General features: G+C 31.9%; 2 protein-coding genes across 2 annotated transcripts; both read right to left on the minus strand.

The window, feature by feature from the left end:
• Nucleotides 1-589: 589 nt before the first annotated feature.
• On the minus strand, nt 590-5,597 carry LOC136416762 (uncharacterized). The gene is made up of 2 exons (XM_066402109.1): nt 5,447-5,597; nt 590-2,086 (listed from the first exon to the last, which is right to left on the minus strand). Exons 1-2 carry the CDS (start codon nt 5,461-5,463, stop codon nt 805-807), a joined length of 1,299 nt encoding a protein of 432 aa, XP_066258206.1. The 5' UTR covers nt 5,464-5,597; the 3' UTR covers nt 590-804.
• Nucleotides 5,598-7,658: 2,061 nt separating this feature from the next.
• LOC136416615 (uncharacterized) lies at nt 7,659-17,082 on the minus strand. The gene is made up of 2 exons (XM_066401882.1): nt 16,985-17,082; nt 7,659-9,835 (listed from the first exon to the last, which is right to left on the minus strand). The coding sequence occupies exons 1-2, from the start codon at nt 17,005-17,007 to the stop codon at nt 8,554-8,556; spliced, it is 1,305 nt and encodes a 434-aa protein (XP_066257979.1). The 5' UTR covers nt 17,008-17,082; the 3' UTR covers nt 7,659-8,553.
• Between the last annotated feature and the right edge of the window lie 3,630 nt (nt 17,083-20,712).

Here is a 20,712-nt window from a genome sequence, read left to right on the forward strand (position 1 = left end):
TGGCGAGTAAATGGAGGAGAATTTGCTCATTCAGAAAACTAGTTTCAAGGTCTAAATAGATCTAATAAATTATTTTTGGGTTTTGACATTTTACTGTAAAACCTACATACGATTTACTAGATATTTACACAATTGAGAAATGCAAAGTTTTAAACAATTTTTCAAAAGTTAAAAATACATTTTAATATTTAGCATTTTAAAAAATGTCATCGAAGTTTACTGAACACCGCAATTTTTCCCTAATTAATTAACTCTGCAACTATTATAACTTAGCACATCCCATTGATAAATCATACACTAAGTAAACACACTTATAAATTCGCTGATAGCGAAAATCCCTATAATGTGGCCATAAAAATGGGACAATCCTTGAAAGCCATGGATTGCAGTAGGGCACAGACGTGTCTCCTGGTTTTAATCTCCTATAGAACTTTAACTTTCAAATTTCAGTGACTAAGTTAATACGTTTAGATAAACTTCAGATAGGGTTTGCATAATACGGGCAAAAAACATGATGTATTTATTATGATTACATTAAAAGTATAAAAATGACAAAACATATAACATAAGAAGTTATAAACATGATTGTAGTATAAACTGTTATGAAAGATATTTTTATTTACTAACACCTTCATTCATATTCACATTTTCCACAAATAGATCTAAACTAAGGAGAGGTACAAGAATCTTGGAATAATACTCTAGAGGGTGCAACCAATTGAACTCAATTTCAAATGAAAAAAAAATTAAAACATTTTTGTACATTCACATAACACCAACTTCAATTGCTGCTAATAGAAAATACTACTCAGTCGTTTCCTGGTCCACAGTAATCCAGCCTTGTTTAATCATATGAAGAAAGATGAAGCGCAGCCTCTCGAAATACTCATTCTTAGCATCAAAATGGTCCTCCTTATCTTCTGTCTTGGTCACGATTTCTCTCAAATGGACTAATATTTCGGCCAATGCTTTAAGCCCGATCTTGCTAACTTCTGCAAGAAATGCTGTGAAGTTGTAAATTGTATCATCAAGATCGAGTTTGTGCTTCTTTAGAACGTCCTTGAAAGTTTGAAAGTAACAATCTAGAAATTGGTCAAATTCGTTATCCAACACATCTACTCGAACGCTGGTATACAGAAAAAAAATCAACTCTTCGATACACGATTCGTACTCTGCTAGCTTGAAGTTTATGATTTTGCAACTTATTGGTTCCCCTCCTATCTCTGATTTCTTAAACATGAGGCTTTCAGTCCAAAACCGTCCATGGCACATCGTATGCCATGGATTTTCTTCGGGCTCGTCGAATGCATCGAAGCAAGCTTTACGAATGGCTTTGTGAAGCGCACTTTTGTAGTCGATTAACTGTGGACGGTCTAACACATCATATTTTACCAAATTCAAGATCGTTGTGTGCAAATCGTCCGGGTAAGCATATTTGGATTCGTATTCCAAATGTACCATAACTTTGTTGAAAAACTCGACTGTGTTTTTAATGCTCATTGCCAAAACGATCGCATGCATTTTGGCCAAAGCTCTTATAGCTAGAACTGCTGACTTCAACTCGAGCCCTGCGGGAACTTCCAGTACTTTATATCCTTGGAGTGAAATGTCTTCCAATATAAGCATTCCACTATTGTCTGGGTAATATGCATCTCGCTGCTCCTGAGATAATGTCGCCCCGTACGTCTTGGGTATGAGTGTCCTGAAAAGGATTTGTTCCTGGTCTATACCCATGCTTTCCTGGAATTCGATCAACGCTGGGAGGATGCTGACGTACACTTGAAATTCTTTTCTGTAGCAAAAAAGGTCGAAGTCTCTCTTGTCGTTAGGAGACACTTCTGTGTCGAAAAGTTTGACAAACACATTCAAATATTCAGTTATATTCCTTTCGTCAGTTACTGTCACTGTGCCCCGCACAACATAGGGGGATTCACCCGCTATTCTCATTTCTTGAATTATATCTTGGTCGATTTCCTTGATGTTTTTTTTGTAGTGCTTACGGATGACTTGACAAATATTGAATGGTTCAGGTTCTGATTCAGAAGGATTGACTGTAGATTTTCTTCTTGAGCCTTTGAAGAAAGATCTGGAAATAAAATGGCGTAAATTAATTATTGTTACTTGCCTTTGGTGACTATGTGGTGCAGATGAGGTGTCGAAAAACAAAGGTATCATATAGTGCGAAAAGACAATAAACACAACTACTACCATCAAACACACGCGAATGTTCAATATATATTGCTACCATGCCAAATCAGACCAGTACGAAGAGACCTATTTCGAATGTTCGATTTGTTACAATGATTTCTATTTTTAATTTTACAGGCAGTTTGCGAACAGCTTATTTTACATATACATCCTAAAATTAAGTTGGTGAATGTATCATGCATAATACTTGTAAACTAAGATAGATTATAACATAAGAAATTACCACGAACGACGTGGAAACTCAACATTGGAAGTAATAAAATTCCGACCTATACTTCGTACACGTAACGTATGATAAAGGTGTGATAATACGAGAATTGAGACTAGTTATGCACTTTCACTGTACGATTGTTCGTGCGACCAATAGACTTTTCAGACGCTACAAGAACACAGATATCGTATATGAAATAACTCCTACAAGCATTTTACGAAAGAATGGCAACGTTTCCTTACTTCTAACTGGTGTAATCTCTTTTCCAGGAAAACAGGAGATAAAAATGCCACACGAGTATCGATCATCGTAGAATGTAAGGGGTGAGGGGGGGGGGAGGTACTACAACTGAGCGATAGTAGTAGTCACTACATTAATTCGAGTGTGGGAAATAGTAAATTACCACACACTGTTAAATTTTTATAAAGTATTTAGTTTATGTTTGGAGTTAGTAGTACTCTTAAGAATATATAAAATATAAATTGTAGCTGGAAGTCTACTAATCGGTAGCGCGATAATAACCCTATTTACCATACTTTTGTTCCGCAGCGCGTTTTTAACGTGCAATATAGGATTTCAAACGTTAAACTGTTTTTCCATAATAACATCTGTTCCAATGAAATGTAAGCTATTAAACTTAGCAAAAGTTAATTTGGCATTACCAACTTTTTTAAAAACAATTTAAACAATTTTTTAACAATTTAAAAAAAATTGCCTAAGGTTCTAAAAATACGTTTACCTTCTTCAAATTTACATCTTTTTGTTCCTCTTGTAGGTCAAAAATTGATGTTGCCTTCAAGTCGCATGTAAAAATTGTGAACATTGAAATATGAGGAATACATACAAATAAAAAATCTGAACATTTCAAAAACCAAACTTCAACTTTCTATGTCAGCGGTGAATAAATATTGCGGTGAATGTGCTCATTCACCCCAAATGGGCTAACGAATAACCAACAGAATAACGAAAATTTACCGACAGCATGCTTTGCTTTGGTTTTTTAATAAAAGAATTGTTTTCAGGTTTGTGTTGTGAGCGTTCCAGCAGGTTATTAAATATTTTTGAAGAAAAATGGATGCTACGTCACAGGTTTTATAACAGATTAGAATATTTCAAACTCCTTCATTGCTTTGAAATTATGTTACTCAACTCTTTTATTACCATTAAGAACCTGTCTATAATTGAGACGTTCCGGCATATGCTCAACTTTGTAAACATACTAGTTATAGCACCGCAATAAACAGAGAACATAATGGTACATTTATATGTATTATATACTATGATACTATATACATATGTATGTATATGTATATTATATTTATAATAAAATTATGTTCTCTATTTTATGTATTGCTATAATGTGTATATTTACAAGATTGAGCATGTTCCGGAACGGCTCGATTATAGAGCGATCCCCCAGCAGTAATCAAAGATTTGAGTAACATCCTCTCATAGCATTGTAAGACGTCAAAATTTTGCAAAAATTCTTCTGGGACGTTATAGAAAATTAAGATGTGATTTTTGAAGTAAACGTATAATTATCACTGATATATTGTAGAAACAATTTTCCTGGTCTATTGGCATGAAAATATAGAGAAAATTGAGTTTCATGTCCACTCACCTACAAATCCTGGCAATAATCACCTTGAAAATTTGCTTAAAACATTCACTCATATTCCTCTTAAACACTCAGATATTTATTGTTTAAGAGAAAATTACTCAAATACCCTTTGGCTCAGGAATTTTTTGTTGCAGATGTCGAAGCAAGACCCTGAATCGGGCAATATGGAATTATAACGTCCCTTTCTTAAGGATGCCAGAAAACCAGAAATCTGTGGACGAATAGCCCGTTACCCGCCAAATGGCGGCGATTCTCCAGATCTGCCTCTTTCCGGCCCTGCGCGGAACTGGCATCATAGGGATATTGACGCAGTTCTGCATTCTACAAGAATTTGCGCTCTACTCTTAAAAGTTGTCGCATTTCGCATCGGCAAGGAAATTAAATACTATTTACCTGGAAAGTGCGAAAAATGATACCCTACCGCACGCTGATCGCAATTGACCTAACAAGACAAAGCAGAGTTCGGTCAGCAATCAGGTGAAGCGAAGTTCGGCCAGCAATGACGTGAAACGAAGTTCGGCCAGCAATGATGTAAAGCGAAGTTTGGGCAACAACGACGCGAAGTAGAATTGGATCAGCGGTAAAGGCATATTCGCAAGTGTAAGATGCAATACTTTCTTGTTAAACTTGTTCATGCGCTGTTAAATCATGCAAATATTCGTATTTATTTTATTTTGAAACATTTTGAAAATGTTAAAAAGTTTAAAAACAATATTTTTTTACTCTCATTCCACGAAGTAATGGAAACTAACCACTAACAAGACAACAAAGCAATGAAAGCCCAAAGCCACTATGCATGAGAGTCATATATTCATATACATATAGGTATGTTCATTTCTTTAATTGATGATTGTCATAGATCTGTTAATGTTTTTACCATGTGTGATAGATTGGCTTCGAGTGGTAAAAGAAAAAGAAAATCGTGTTTAAAACTATAAAGCTAAAAATGGAAATGGATAATTTTTTGAAATAGGTCCATAATACAATTAAAAAAGCGTTATGCAAAAGGGTGCATTTTTTCGAAAAATGCATAGTTTAGTGTATTTTGTAGCTGTGTATAGATGAATAAATGTGATATGAGTAATAAATACAAAAAAGCATTTACTAATCACTTTCATATATGATTTTATCTAATTTTGATGAACACTGAATAAGTAACAAGAAGATTGCAGAAATTCTTACAAGATTAATCTGAAAATTGTTTTTGTAATCAATTGTGAGCCAATATTGTATTATAGTTGTGATTGGTTACATTTAACTGAGTATTAACGGGCCAATGATATATCATATCTAAGTATGTGTAATATTGAAAAAGTTTGACAAACTTTATTTGTTTATATTTCTCCTCGCAGTAATAACTATTAATAAAATTGTGTATCTACTCTATGTTCTTTAAAATTCGTTACCTGAACACTCTTGACATTTTGAATTAAAAATTAACACAAAATATAGCGAGATACAGAGACAAACACACTCACAACTGACGACGCTAAGCTACTTTAATATTTGCAGCCTACAAATATTTGAACGATAAAAAGGAATTCATTTAGAAACGTGTTTTTTTCTTTATTTATTTGATACAATGTACGCATCAAGTTTAGCTGACCCCATATGAAAGGCAGACAAACTAGATGTTCAATTTAAACGTTTATTATTATATTATTATTATAAAAATGATAGGTAAATAACAATTATTATAAAATCAACAGTGGTAGACAAATTCGATTTGGAGTAATAGAGTATACTCAGTAACCTAATCTTTGGCTACACTTTCCATCCGGATGAAAAGTGAGCATTATTTTTCATCAGGCTGGATGTCGTTTACACACGAGTGCAACATATCTTGTAAAATTTTCACTTTTCATTAAAATTCGTCAGACAGACGTGGGGGTAAATGGTTTATTTACATCTCGCACTATCAACTGTAAGAAATAGTTATTTTCCAAATAAGTTCAAAAATAGGTACTTTCCCCAAGAGTTAGGAACAATATTTTTTCAATTATCACATTGTAACTTCTGATACTCTATGTAATAAACAGATGTCACAGTCACTTTCAGGTAATAAGCGCGGAAAAGCAACTGTCAATAATAGTTTTGCGGAAAGATGGCACTATATCGTTTTTCCCGCGCATTAATAGAAAAAAAACTATAACGCGATGAAATCTAAAAATTTGAATAAAAATCGACGGGGGCCATATGATGAAACCAGCTTCAAAATGTCGCAGCTTTAATTATTTCGGAAATAATTTCTCGTTTTAAATAGTTCGTCAAAATATACAGGTATCCGAAATTTTGTTCAAAGATTTTAGCTTACACTTTAAGATATTAAGTTTATAGTAGGTGTCTTTTCTAAGTTTGCTCTCTGCCACTTGCGAAACGGCTAGACTTACAAAGCTCATTAAATCAGGAAAATATTGTCGATCGTGAAGCTTTTTTAGGAAACTTTTACAACGTTGTCACACGTTAAGTAGTTTCATAAATATTGGGGGAAATTTCCATAAAAAATCTATTCTGTTGTACTTTGCAAAGTATTAATTTGTATTAGGTAGAACTTCCACAACTTTTTTACTCTGTACAGAAGAACATATCGCATATTCCTACACAAGAGCTATATCCAATTGAGAATCGTCCTGATGTTCCCAGTGATACTTTATGGTTTCAACATGATGGAGCACCCCCTCATTACCACATTGATGTTAGGGCTTATTTAAATGACATTTTTCCTGAACGCTGGATTGGGAGACGAGGGGTAATTGAATGGCCGGCACGATCACCTGACCTCATGCCTTCAGATTACTTTCTATGGGGTTATCTTAAGAATAAGGTATACTTTAACCAATCAACAACTATCGAAGCCTTAAAAGAAAAAATCCGTAATGAAATAAGAACAATTACTCCAGCAATGTGTCAAAATGTGGAATAATAGTTCATTCATCGTCTTGATTATTGTCAAGAAGTAGGTGGGATCCAATTTGGACATTTAATTTAATTGTTGCTTGTTGTTTTATTTTGTATTAAATCGGTTCTTTTCAGGACCAAAGAAATTTTAAACGAAATAAAAAATTTTAGGTTTTGATATGTTTAATCGTAAATTTCTTGAGACCTGTTGCGTTTAGATTTAGGACATGGAACATGATACACACTTAGAATTTTACACAGAATTCCAAAATGAAATTAAAAAAAAAGGTATTTCTATTTGAAAAAACAAAGTTGGTGGTCGTACCTGCTTTTTTTGGATTACCTTGTATACATGAATTTACCATAAAAAAAAAACCGCAAGAAAAAATAAAAATCCAAGTATCTGAGGATTTTGGCCGCATATGTTCGGTATCTTAGTTATGTGGAGTGTTCCATCCAAAACTTCCACACTGTATATAGAAAGAACCACTTCTCTTGCAAATTTTTGTCCTTTACAAGCATTGGAAATAATGGAAAAGGAAATAGAGAATCGGTAAGAATAGGTTTTATATAAAATCAAACGACGTGTAAAGGTATTATGCAATATAATATGAGATTAGTATATTCTCAATAATAAAGTTAAACAAAATACAGAGCTTATACATGTTTAGGTATAACATATATATAACATATACAAACATATATATATATTATATGTAAACCTATATTGTATAACTAAAACAATGCGTATTTCAACAGACATGATATATGTCACGACAAATATAACGATAATTACTTAAGCTGGGTTTATATTATATAATGCGCTACATATAACGTGTACGTATAATATGCGCTGCTTATGATATAGAAAATTCAGATATTTTCTTAATTTCCTACGCAATTTTTATGTATTATCTTATGCATTATGTTCTGTAGAAACCATCTTTCTACATAAATGAAGATAACACATAACAAGGTGTTGCTATTTACCTAGCTTCCATATCAGTTATTTTCCAACAGTCAAGTATAAAAACATATACTAGCACTCTAAACGGAAAGATACATGAAATGCAATTAAAAACAACATTATTGTCGTACATAAATATTTTAATGACATTTTTGTCACTCGGCGCGATTTAAAAATTCCTAGCTAATTTAATCGTTCCAGTTCACGCTCCCAAAATTTATGCCAACTTCATAACATAATGCATAACATAGAAAGTTGGCCTTATTGTTACACCTATTTCCAAGTTGATACAGCGCATAGCATACACATAACTTATGATGTAGAAAATTCATATATTTTCTAAATTTCTACGCAATACTTATGTATTATGTTATGAAGTATGCGCTGTATAAACAAGCATTTTACTTAAATGAAGATAACAAATAACGCACTGTTGTTATTTATCAAATTCTTTCGTACCAATTAGTTTCCAACAGTCGACTACTAAAAATAAATACGATACTACACTAATACTCTAATCGGAAAGAAATGTAAAGCTCAATTAAAAACAAAAATATTGTCTTACATAGACATTTTAATGACGGTTTCGTGTTACCCGACTTGACCTAAAAAATTCTTAGCTACGCTAGCTTCTTATCTAAAGTATCATCATTGCTCCGCACGCGACCAATAAAATTTAATCATTATACGTAAAATATGGCGTACCGTATCCATATATGTCCTCTGGGTCGGGCTTTCCCGATTTGAAAAGGGCATGACTTTATACAAATGCATCAAAATCTGGAGTAATATCTTAGGAGTCTGCAAATTAAATTCATGTAAGAAATTGGGATAACTGTAGACCGGATCTTCGATTTTATGTTCCTCCAAGGTGTTTTTGAAACAGATGTAGTAGAATCCGAGGATAGTGTCAAGGCTATACTCAACCAGGTCCAAGTTCATGCTAGTGAACATAAAAAAAGCCACATCTACGGCACACGAATTCAGTTCTACTGTCTTGAAGTCTACAATTTTGCCTTTAGAATATACCTCGTTCGGGCGGTCCTTCTTGCGGCCGAATTTAACCAAAAGACTGCGTTGGCCGTAGTTTTCAAGAGACATCGTCAGCCAAGTCCGAGATGTGTGCTTTCTAAGCCAGCAGTGTTTCTGGGAATATTCCAAGGCACACCTAATAGACCGCTTCTGCTTGACTAGCTGCGAATCTGGATGGCTGAACAGATTTTCTTCGAGCTTTTCAAAGATGAATTTGGCAAAACCGCGAACTTTTTTATTTTTGTTTACTCGAAACAAATTTCCTCTTATTTTGGTTTCAAAATCAACGGGGTTTGATAATCTCATAGCTAATACGGTTGCATGCATTCTGGCTAAATTTGTTAACGCTAATTGTGCTGTACAGAAATCGTACCCCCCAATCGATTCCCATATCTTATAACCTCTGACGCCAATATCGTCCATAAGGAGAACTGAGGTATTATCTGGCACCAGAATCCAGTCACCGTTTGAGCTCATATATACTCCATATGAATGGGGCATGAGTTTACTGAAAAACATCTTTTTGCCGCATATACCAACTTCTCTCTGGAACTTGTCTATCGCGGGAATGACCTTATGGTGCATTTCCAGTTCTTTCCCAAACTCTCTAATCACGCCAAATCTAAAACGATTTGGGTTTTCTGGTTCGCGCAAGACTTTGACAAATAAACGCAATTCTTGACGACCTGAAAGCGGGACTTGAACAGGCAAAGATATCCTTTTGGCATACGGACTCTCTCCGTCATTATATGAGCTTACTTCAATTTGCTTTCCTACGGTCACTTCAGTTGCATAAAAATTGTTGAGTATTTTTGTGAAACGATACTCCTCACTATCTGGGGGATGTAAGATCACGGTGGTATCGTCATCAGCAGTACTTCTTCTACGTTTCGAGAAACTGAAAAAAAATTAAAGTCCATAAATAAATTGACATTTTGCGTATTTGAAACTGCTGAAAAAATGGCAATTTTTTTCCTAACAAATTGTTATCGGTATTTAACAAATGGTGCCAGTGACAACAATGGTTGCTGAAGCTCTACAGACATGAACGCAACTCGAGCTCGTTCGCATCTCATTAGTAGCAACATTAAAAAAAAATGTATTACACAGTAGGAAATAGTGTTTTGGGTAATTAGTATAATATTTTTCCTTTAATTTTGTTTGGGAATAACGCCTCACTCGTAAATAACAGTAACCCTTTATTAAGGGTTCACACAGAAACCTTTATTAACGTTTCGGTGACAAATTTGTCATATTTTCAAATTATGAGAAAAATAAAAAATTACGGATTTAAAGCGTATGGATTCTGTATATGTAAAATATGTGAAATACTCTGAAAATTCCTCGTCTCAACGGCTGAGAAACAACAGTTTTCTGATACGACTCTAATGATGATAATTTAATGTAAATATAATAATTAGTGTTTAATAATGGTACCTAAATTATCTTGTTTTTTTTAAAACTTTATTACCTATATAGGTAATTAATTTAAGCGGTATTTATTAGCGGTTAATTTCTTTTTTTGTGTCTAAAGTTGACCTCTTACTCATATACAGGGTGTTTGGTAGGTAGTGCAGGATACTGAATAGGGTATTAGACCTAGTTATTCTTTCTCAATCTTCTTCTATCCTCAAAAACTATTAAAACCAAAAATACCTGAATATTAAGTGTTACAATTTTGCTGGTAATTAAGTTTTCCAAAATAACACACTCACTAACGAATGATAATTTATTGTTTGTATTGTCAAATAGACTTAAAAACAAATGAAAATCAACTGCAATAATGTCTAATGACATTCTACAATCAAAACTAACTAAGTAGTCCGTTTACTTTTCTTTTTTGTTATTTCAAAATCAACTAAAAAATTCCCGAACACTTCTTTTCTTTCCATTGGAAAATAATATATTATTTTATAGTATTAAGTATTATTTAATTGGAATATGCAAACCGTATTAAAAATTATTAAAAAAAAATAAAAACCTTAAATATCTGAAAAACTATCTTAAGATAATAAATGGCTAGTCTAAATTTTGGCGAATGCGCTTGGTGGATACTTAAAAATATTAAGATTCATTGCTCTAATTTTTAAAATGTTTCTTAAGAATCTTTTCATAAGAACTGAAAGACCGTTACCTAAGAAAACTTTTAAAAAATTTGAATAACCTTACACCTAAGTGTTCAATTAAAATCCACATTTGAATTTGACTTCTTGCTGTACACAAACGAGGAAAATCATGTTTATGAAGTTCTAGATAAGTAATAAAGCCATTTTAGATTTTATGGCTTAAATGATTTTAGCAATCCATTCATTCATAATAAAAAAGTTTAGTATATTTTTATGTTTCTTCTGCACTTCAATAATTGTAGAAAAGCACGGTTAAATTAAAAACTTAATTACCAGAAAAACTGTAACACTTGGTATGTAGATATGTGCAGTTAAATCAATTCAGAATGACCAATTCTAATACCCTATTCAGTATTCTGCACTACCTACGAAACGCCCTGTATAAGTGACCAGATATTATCAATGTTTACTGAAAAAAAAAAACGCATTGATTTTTATTAAGTAAAATAGATACCATTTTTTTATTTTATGGTTCTTTGATATTTTTAATAAAAAGATTTGTGAATTCTACTATTACATTTATGCAATAAACATGTGGGCAGTAGCAGTGTTAGTAGGATTATGCTACTAACAATAGGTCTTAAGGGTAGTTGTTTTTGTGGATCTTAAGAACACTGTAAAATTGAGGTATTTTAACATTATGAGGTGTGAATTTGTACCTTCCTACATCTGCGAAACGATTTTTGTTTTGTAAGTCTGTTATAAATTCGTCTCTGCAATGTATCAGTAGAGTCTTTATTTGAATCAGTACAAGTTCTATCATTTAAAATGACCTCAATTTTATGCGCTTTAGTAACACAGCTCGTTATGACTTGAGCGTTACCTTAAGGTTTATACTTATATTTATATATAATGAAACATTCATAAAAGGCAGAAAAACACATTTGCAAAAGCTCCAATAGAGTGATTGAAGGGCAAAAGGAAGCAGGATTTCCTCTTGTCTCTTACAAGGTAAAGAGGTTTCAGTTTAGTTTAGGGTTCATAACATATCTGAACGTAATAGACTAATTTAAGTCTTTAGAAAAAACATGGATTTCAGCCTCAAACAGATTTTTGTTTTGTGTTGTAAATTTTTTATTGACTGCAGCTTAAAAAAAGGGATTGTAAAATTTCTCTGTGGTCGAGCAAAATTAATATGCAATGAAAAAATTTCAATATCGAAAAGACATACATGAAAATTGTTTTATATAAAAACAGTTATGTTAATTATTTTATAAGGGAGTAATTTCACGATTTCTAATAGCTTGCAATTAGGCAAAATGAAAATACCTAAGCCTGTTACCAACCTTTTTATACCATGCAAAAATATTAAACCAAATCAAACAATTAAGAAATAAATTCAGTGTTAGAACAGTTTTTACAACAGAAAACCAACTACGTTCACAACTTTTAAAAAGACACAACCATCAAGTGAAAATGAACACACAAAAAATGGCATACGTAAAATTCATTTTACGTATTATACTCATTATATTACATTCATTTTTCATTTCATTCTTCAATTCAATTTATTACATTCAAGTTAACTTAGTTAAAATAGTCAAACAAATGTCACTTACATCAAATCGACCTTTTCGAATGATAACCTGACATTTTACAAAGCTGTTATTTCTCCGCGATTTAAACAAGACATTTTCAATATTTCACTTATTTTACATAATCACAACCCTATATACTTTAGTTCTGTAAATTTTCGTGATTATTCTTGGCATCTAAAGGCGGTCACCGATTTCTCATCGTAACGTTAACCAGGATTTTCAACTGTGACCTTAGTAAAGAATGAATGTTATTTTCAGTTAGTTTAAATTGAGAATAGTGCACAATTCCCCTGCTCCAACACCCCCACATGTGTGTAGGGTTTATCTTCAAACAAAATAAAAGAAAAAATAAACGATGCGCTTCAAACGTTTAGAATACTATGTATCATATTGCACATAGCTTAAAACCTCTTCATAGTAAAATCGCTAATCAATAAAAACAAATATAACCAACTATGTAAGGAAGTTAGCTCATTCTGATTAAAAACTTTTTTTTTTCTAATTTTGATATACTACTCATCATATAAATTGCAACGCCTAGAAATAATGCACGTATTTTAATGAAACTTTGTAAATATATTGACAACACTATATAAAACAAATGATGTAACTTGCGACTCAACCGAAGTCCAGAATATCTTTAAAGTTCTAATAATGTGAATCTTGTGAATTTACATACTCAGCAACCCGTTTGGGCACGCTTCTAGGCAAATGGTCGATGTTCTTTTAAGGTAGCGTACCCCAGACAACTTGAATTACATTTAGTAACTGCTAAAGTACCTGGTAAGTTCTTTAGGAGAGTAACTCTTCTTCCTATCATGTTCTATATGTATTCTATGGGGGAAAGATCAGGGGAGCGCGGTGGCTAAGCAAGGACATTACGATTAACATTACGATGTTATAGGTGAGCCATAATTACACGAGTAACGTGGCCGTGCATTGTCTTGCTGGACAAGCACGTTTCCAATACCCTGAATATATGGTATAACTACTGGTCCTAACACTTTCTGTATAATATGTATGTAAAATCTGATCAATTATAGTACTACTAGGAATTTGATACATTAATTGTAGTTGTTGCAATTTTTATGATACGTAGTATATTTACAGTGACACATTAGACAATGCTTTGAAGTCTCGAAAAGGTTTATAGTCTTAGCAAAGGGTTGCGAAAAGTACTGCTTTTTGACAACTTATAATGAGGGTTTCTTAGCAGTTGCGAAAAAATTTACTTTTCGTAATGGATTGTGACTACTAAAACAAGATAATTTTTGCTACGTGTATGATAATATCATTCGGATGTCGAAACCAAAATAAAAAAAAATTTGTATCAAAAATGATGGCAAATCACTATTTTGTGTAACTCGATATGTACAATTATTAGGAAATATGAACGGTGATTATATCACATTAAGTCAGTGATTATATTGATTCTGGATATTCCACATAAGAATCAACTATATACATATTCCACACAAATCAGGTTATCTCAGTTTGGAAAATTAAGAGACGAAATTGAGTGAATGAATGTTTTCAACCTTTCCTTCCATTCAAAAATGTAAAAGTATACAGTAATATATCCTAATAATTTTTTTTTTCAAATTCGAAACGTCTCATTTGCATCCTGATATATTCGAAAAAATACGAAATTTTGATAAGATGTTTTTAATTTTTTTTGACTTTATTTAAAGTACCGTAGGGTTATAATTCTCAAATTGGTAAATAACCTTAGAAATATGTGACCAAGACAGACAACAAGTTGAATTTGCCCAGTTATTTAAAAAAATTGTCAACTTTGAAAGATGACCAAATATAACAACAGCTAAGTGTTTTGATATAAGTAAATTTTATTATAAAGCAAAAGAGGAATAACTATATAGAAATTAGCGAAACAATTAAGTAAATATTTATAAATACTGGATTCAAATTTTGAATATAATTTAAACGATTTCAAAACCTCGCGGGCTTATTCATGCTCTATGTTATCAATATTCCCCTATTCCCTTAATAAAAGCGGCAAGTACCTAAATCAAAATTAGAATTTTAAATTGCAATTCATGAATTTCAAATTATTATTACTTGGTTATGTTTTTATTTATATTAATTTATTACTTTAATAGATAATCCAGACCTACCAATTTTTATTTTCTTGCAATGCGTAAAATTTAAAATGATATAATAGTCTTTTATTTCAAACAAATGTTTTTGTTACATTCCATTCGTTCTATAATCCCATTTTAAACGCAATCATTTGATATTAACTGAGAAAAGTACTTGCCTATATAGATTTTCAGAACAAGTGTTAATTTGTTTTATGAAGTCTTAATCAAAAAGCTGTTTTACCTACAAAAAGCCCTTCCTCGAACTATATATATTTAGTGCAAGTGTTTCATTAATATTCGTGGAAAAAATGAAAAAAAAAATATAAACCTCCATCGAGCGTTAATTTGAGTAATAATCTATTAAATAGGGAGCATGAATTTGAGAGTGTGATAAAAACAGAACTAATTTAGCCCAATCTATCACACTTTGAATGATGATGTGTATTGGTTTAAAAATTGAGAGACACAGCCAAATATTTTTTCTTAGCTTTTGATGACTTTGTAACGAATGATTCTAAAATACATGCATTGTATACAGGGTTATTCACCCAAACCGTTGATTAGAAGTTTACTAGGATCTAAAAGTGATACGAATTTGAAAATTTGGAGTTAAGTTAAGTTCGACATATACTATTTTTTAAAAATATTTTCAACTTGCTGTCACTTCCGGTTTAACCGGAAATAGCTGTAACTTGCTTATTTCAAGTGGAACCCCCAGTATATTATTTTATTTTTAGATTCTACATAATATTTTAGGTACATTTTCTGTATAATGTTCTATACTTAGTTCTTACCGTTTTTGAGATACTTGACCTTGAATTAAAAACGTGCCTCTGTAATGACCAATTTTAAAATTGCATATTTCCGCAGTTATTAAAGACATAATCTCCATATTTTGCAGAATGTCAATACATAGTCTTAGGTTCACACTTTCACTAGCTATATGACTTAGTATTATACAGGGTGTCCAAAATTCAGCTCCTAACATTTACATTTTTGATGTTGCAAAAGTCGTTTTTTTTAAATGGGACACCCTATAACTTTAATCAGTATCAAGTAGAAAATGTAATTCTCTATGGAACTGTATTAGGGTTACCTATACCTATTCCAAACCTTTTTCGAAGTAATTAAGTTTATGTGAAACTAATAGTAGATATTTATTCTGGTAAATTTTTATTATTCGCGTAGTTGACCGTGGAAAAGAAATAATGACAGTTATTGTATATTTTTGTTTTTCGGTGGCTGTTAGTAGCAAAATTAAAGTGAAATTTTGAATCAAAATGGAAGAATACACAAACGCTGATATTTTCAATTTTGATTCAAAATTTCACTTTAATTTTGCTACTAACAGCCACCGAAAAACAAAAATATACAATAACTGTCATTATTTCTTTTCCACGGTCAACTACGCGAATAATAAAAATTTACCAGAATAAATATCTACTATTAGTTTCACATAAACTTAATTACTTCGAAAAAGGTTTGGAATAGGTATAGGTAACCCTAATACAGTTCCATAGAGAATTACATTTTCTACTTGATACTGATTAAAGTTATAGGGTGTCCCATTTAAAAAAAACGACTTTTGCAACATCAAAAATGTAAATGTTAGGAGCTGAATTTTGGACACCCTGTATAATACTAAGTCATATAGCTAGTGAAAGTGTGAACCTAAGACTATGTATTGACATTCTGCAAAATATGGAGATTATGTCTTTAATAACTGCGGAAATATGCAATTTTAAAATTGGTCATTACAGAGGCACGTTTTTAATTCAAGGTCAAGTATCTCAAAAACGGTAAGAACTAAGTATAGAACATTATACAGAAAATGTACCTAAAATATTATGTAGAATCTAAAAATAAAATAATATACTGGGGGTTCCACTTGAAATAAGCAAGTTACAGCTATTTCCGGTTAAACCGGAAGTGACAGCAAGTTGAAAATATTTTTAAAAAATAGTATATGTCGAACTTAACTTAACTCCAAATTTTCAAATTCGTATCACTTTTAGATCCTAGTAAACTTCTAATCAACGGTTTGGGTGAATAACCCTGTATAGATGACACAAATACCAATAAAGCTGTTTTTTAAAGAAAAAGCATCCATTTTTCTTCTCTATAAGATGATGTAATTGGATTTTAGAATACTAATCATATTTTAATATTATAGAATAATTTTTAATATTCCTTAGTATATCGTTTTCTTCGATACAATGTATTCTGTGGTAAAATTAAAATGTTTTTTCCTTATACGATTGTTTTTAGGGACACTACTTACAGCTGCTTGAAATTTTTCCACATTTTGAAATATAATTATTTAACACAAAGAACAAACTCAGAGAAACACATTTATACACACTGAGAACGTTCAACTATTGAAATATGTATGGCCTACAAATAAGTTTAAACAACAAAAAAATGCTTTAAATAATTGTAAATATGGTTTTTACTTCTGCTGCTTCTACTGCTATACATGTTTTAGTCCGTATATAGTCTTCATTTCCAAAATTTAAAACTGGCTTCATGCGAAAATGCTAAAGTCCATTCATTTTTTGCTCTTTCGTCTTTTTCTTAAAAATTCGACATATCACCCCTGATTAATATAATTAACAGGATTACCACTTGAAAACGAAACATATGATATTTTGCACACTCAAAAAATATTCAATCACAAAATATGTGTCATAGACGTATCGATTCTTGGCTTGAGAGGGAAAAGTTTTTTTTCTTACACTTGCATCTTCCAAATATCAAACTTCCAACCGGGGACGATCGTAATTTCCAGCATTTTAAATGGAAGGGGAGGTCGAGTGATCTTATTTTAAAGCTATTTAAAATCACCACCAAACGTTTGTCATTTTCTGCCAGACTGCTTTGTTAGCTGAAATAGGTATTTAATAAAACACGGGGATCAAAACCTACAGAGACATAAGCAGCTTTAAAATACTGTAACACTCGCCCTCCAATTTCATTTAAAATTTGGGTTAACTGTCACCGTAGCAAGAAGGTTGGCATTTAGGAGGTGAAAGTGTGAAAAGAAACCCTCGCTCAAGAATCGACGTGTTCAAATATTTGCCTTTACAGGTCCCTGAATGCCTAAAACGCCCTGATTTAGGCATTCAAGGCATTTCTGCCTTTCGCTTTCAAATGGCAATCTTGTATTCATTATATTCTGTTAATCCGGATTAAAAATGTTATGGAACATTTCTTGAAATTTCAAAAATTACTAACTGAATAGATTTAAAGAGCTTAGTTGTCTAGAACATCATTCGATAAACAATTTCTTGACAGCAAATTGGTAATGTGTATGGAAAAGTTTTATTGATAGGAAAAGTGAAAAACTTTAGCCATATTCTAACACGCCAAGAAACTGCATTAAACCAACTTAAGTATCCTTCTAGGCAAGCGCATTGCTCATTTCCAGATAAAATCCACAGTAGGATTCTCGATTCGCTTTGGGATGGTTTTCTATTCGATTAGAGTACCTCTAATACCACTCTAAAGACGATGATTGTCAAACGTTTGGTAACTAAAAGTTAGGTTTTAGTGCTTCTTAAAATCAACAGTACAAAATTTTCCAATTAAGGCTAGTTAATGTCATTGACAAATTTAACCTTCACCAAATAATTTTCCAAAATACATGTTGCAAATTGTATTATATGCACTTTCATCAATAAATTTGACAAAAGTTTATCTCCAATCTGTGCTTATTGATCAAATTTCTCATGTAATTTGTGAAAAGAACAAGGGTTTGAAGGTATACAGAAAAAAACATATTTGTTTTGAATATTTACATCTACAAGCCATTTTCTCAGCTAACAGCAAGCAAATGCTTGAAATAAACATTTGAAAATATAAGACCAATCGAAGGCAACACAACATTCATTTAAATTAAAAGCTCAATTAAAGTATTTTTTATTTATTAAAAGTATTTTCTTACCTTAAATGTACTATACAACTATTTACTGAATGATTTTGGCACTTTCAAGCCAATGTGATGAAGACCGGATCTGAGTTTTAAAATCTTTAGAAAATGTTTCGAAACAGTTAAACTTTCCGTGATTTTGAAAAAAGTAATTATATAATATAATATAATATGGCCAAATTAAATTTTTTAAAAAATCTGAACATATTATGATAGAAAAACTAGAAATTAAATTTCTATATCATTTAATTGTGGAAAATGTAACAAGTTTTACTGTATATCGCCAGTTCTGTCGGTAAAAAAATTTCAACCAATAAGGAAATTTGGGCACGTCACCCATTAACTTTAAACCATTATAGTTGTACTAATACTATCACACTTTATTTACTATTATCTAAATGGTCAACATAAAAAATTAGGTAAAAATTCCAAATGATTTCGATATACTAGTAGGTAGATTACTCGTATCCGTTTGTAGGTTTGCAGTATTTTGCCAAAATCAACTTAATAAAATTAACTTGATTGCAATTACAACTCTCAATAGTTTGCCATTCTGTATAAATGAGGAGCGAATTTTATTTTAATTTTACAGGTAATTTAATGATACATTGAATATCGTGTAGAGAGGTCTAAACCAGCAAAGAGATGAGTTACAGAGAATCTCATTTTCAGTACTATGAAAAAATTACTAATCTGAACTAACTAAAAAATAAATTAGATGTGAAATTAAAGCCACTGCCCCACCAGTTTGTTTTAAAGAAATTGCAGCTTCATTAAAATTGAAAAAAAAACTTCAAAAGGTTTAAAATAGTCTGATCTTGAAAAGCGCTCGTTTCCTGTCAGAGTTAAGTCGCTGTTCCAAACATAGTTCTTGCAAATAATCAATATTAATGTGATTCCATTTTTCTAAACGGGATTAATCACTCTTGTCATCATTGTCCTTTTCATGCCTTTGGCGGCGCTACTGCACGGCCACAAACTTGAAAATAAACTTTCAGATCAGATTTACCTCTTGACGTGGCCCTTTTTATTATTCGTCCTGAATACAAATTCCTACTTGACATAACGGGGCATTTTTAAGTTTCTTGCCGCTTCGCCGGTCTTTGGGAAAACTTTCTAATCCCAAACTTCCCAAGGCATTCTAAAGGAAACTTGAAATCCAACTCCGAACCAGATATCTGTTCGTCCTTTGCGGTTACGAGGGAAGGACCGTGATTTCCTGTAGACTTAATCTCTAAATAGTTGTGATAGCATATAGATGTTTGGAATTTTGTTTGGGTTGGGGCACAGCCATCCCTTTCGATATTTTGCCTCAAAATTCTAGGAATTTCTCCACTTTTGTTAAAGGAATAATAAACACCGGACAGGTAAAGCATAGAACATTCGAATATCGAGTTTCAATTGCATTTACAATTTGTAAATCGAATTCTTTGGATTTTATGAGACCAACCTGAGACAAAGGCATTTCTACTAGATTTGTTTGAGCAAACAAAATCCCCTGGGTTTATGATTACCTTATATTGGAGACGGATGATTTGTTTAGGGTGGTATGTGTTTTCAGAAAATATGAGAAATGCATTTACGTTTCAAATGTCAGTATTGGTGGATGGGGAGGATCTTTTTATTCTTTAAAAATTGTGATAAATGTAAAAGGTGATATAATGCATTTTAGATTTTATCTTACAAAAAACGGTAACCTTAAATGTGTAAGTGACATATTAATTTGAGTCTTTTGTTAAACTAAATAATACATACACAAGTAATTTTTTATTAATTTCATTTTTCAAGGTGAAAAAATCTGAGAGTTGCGCTTAATCCATTTCTTCCCAGTAGTGCGTTAATGCACTACATAAGAAAAAAATGGTTTAGAAGTAATATTTATTTTTATATACTATTAATCCTAAATATTTTTAAGCTTATCCAATAGTTAAAGTAAGAATAGCTGCATATATGAAACGCCTTTGTAATTAACCGAGACCCTTTGACTGATAGTTAGCCTCGACTGCAAGTTGCTTCACAGACAATTTAGTAGGACATTGAAGAACCGGCTAATGACCCATGTAGAATATACCATAAATCGA

The sequence above is a fragment of the Euwallacea similis genome, chromosome 24 (genome assembly GCF_039881205.1).
Source record: "Euwallacea similis isolate ESF13 chromosome 24, ESF131.1, whole genome shotgun sequence".
NCBI lineage: Eukaryota > Metazoa > Arthropoda > Insecta > Coleoptera > Curculionidae > Euwallacea > Euwallacea similis.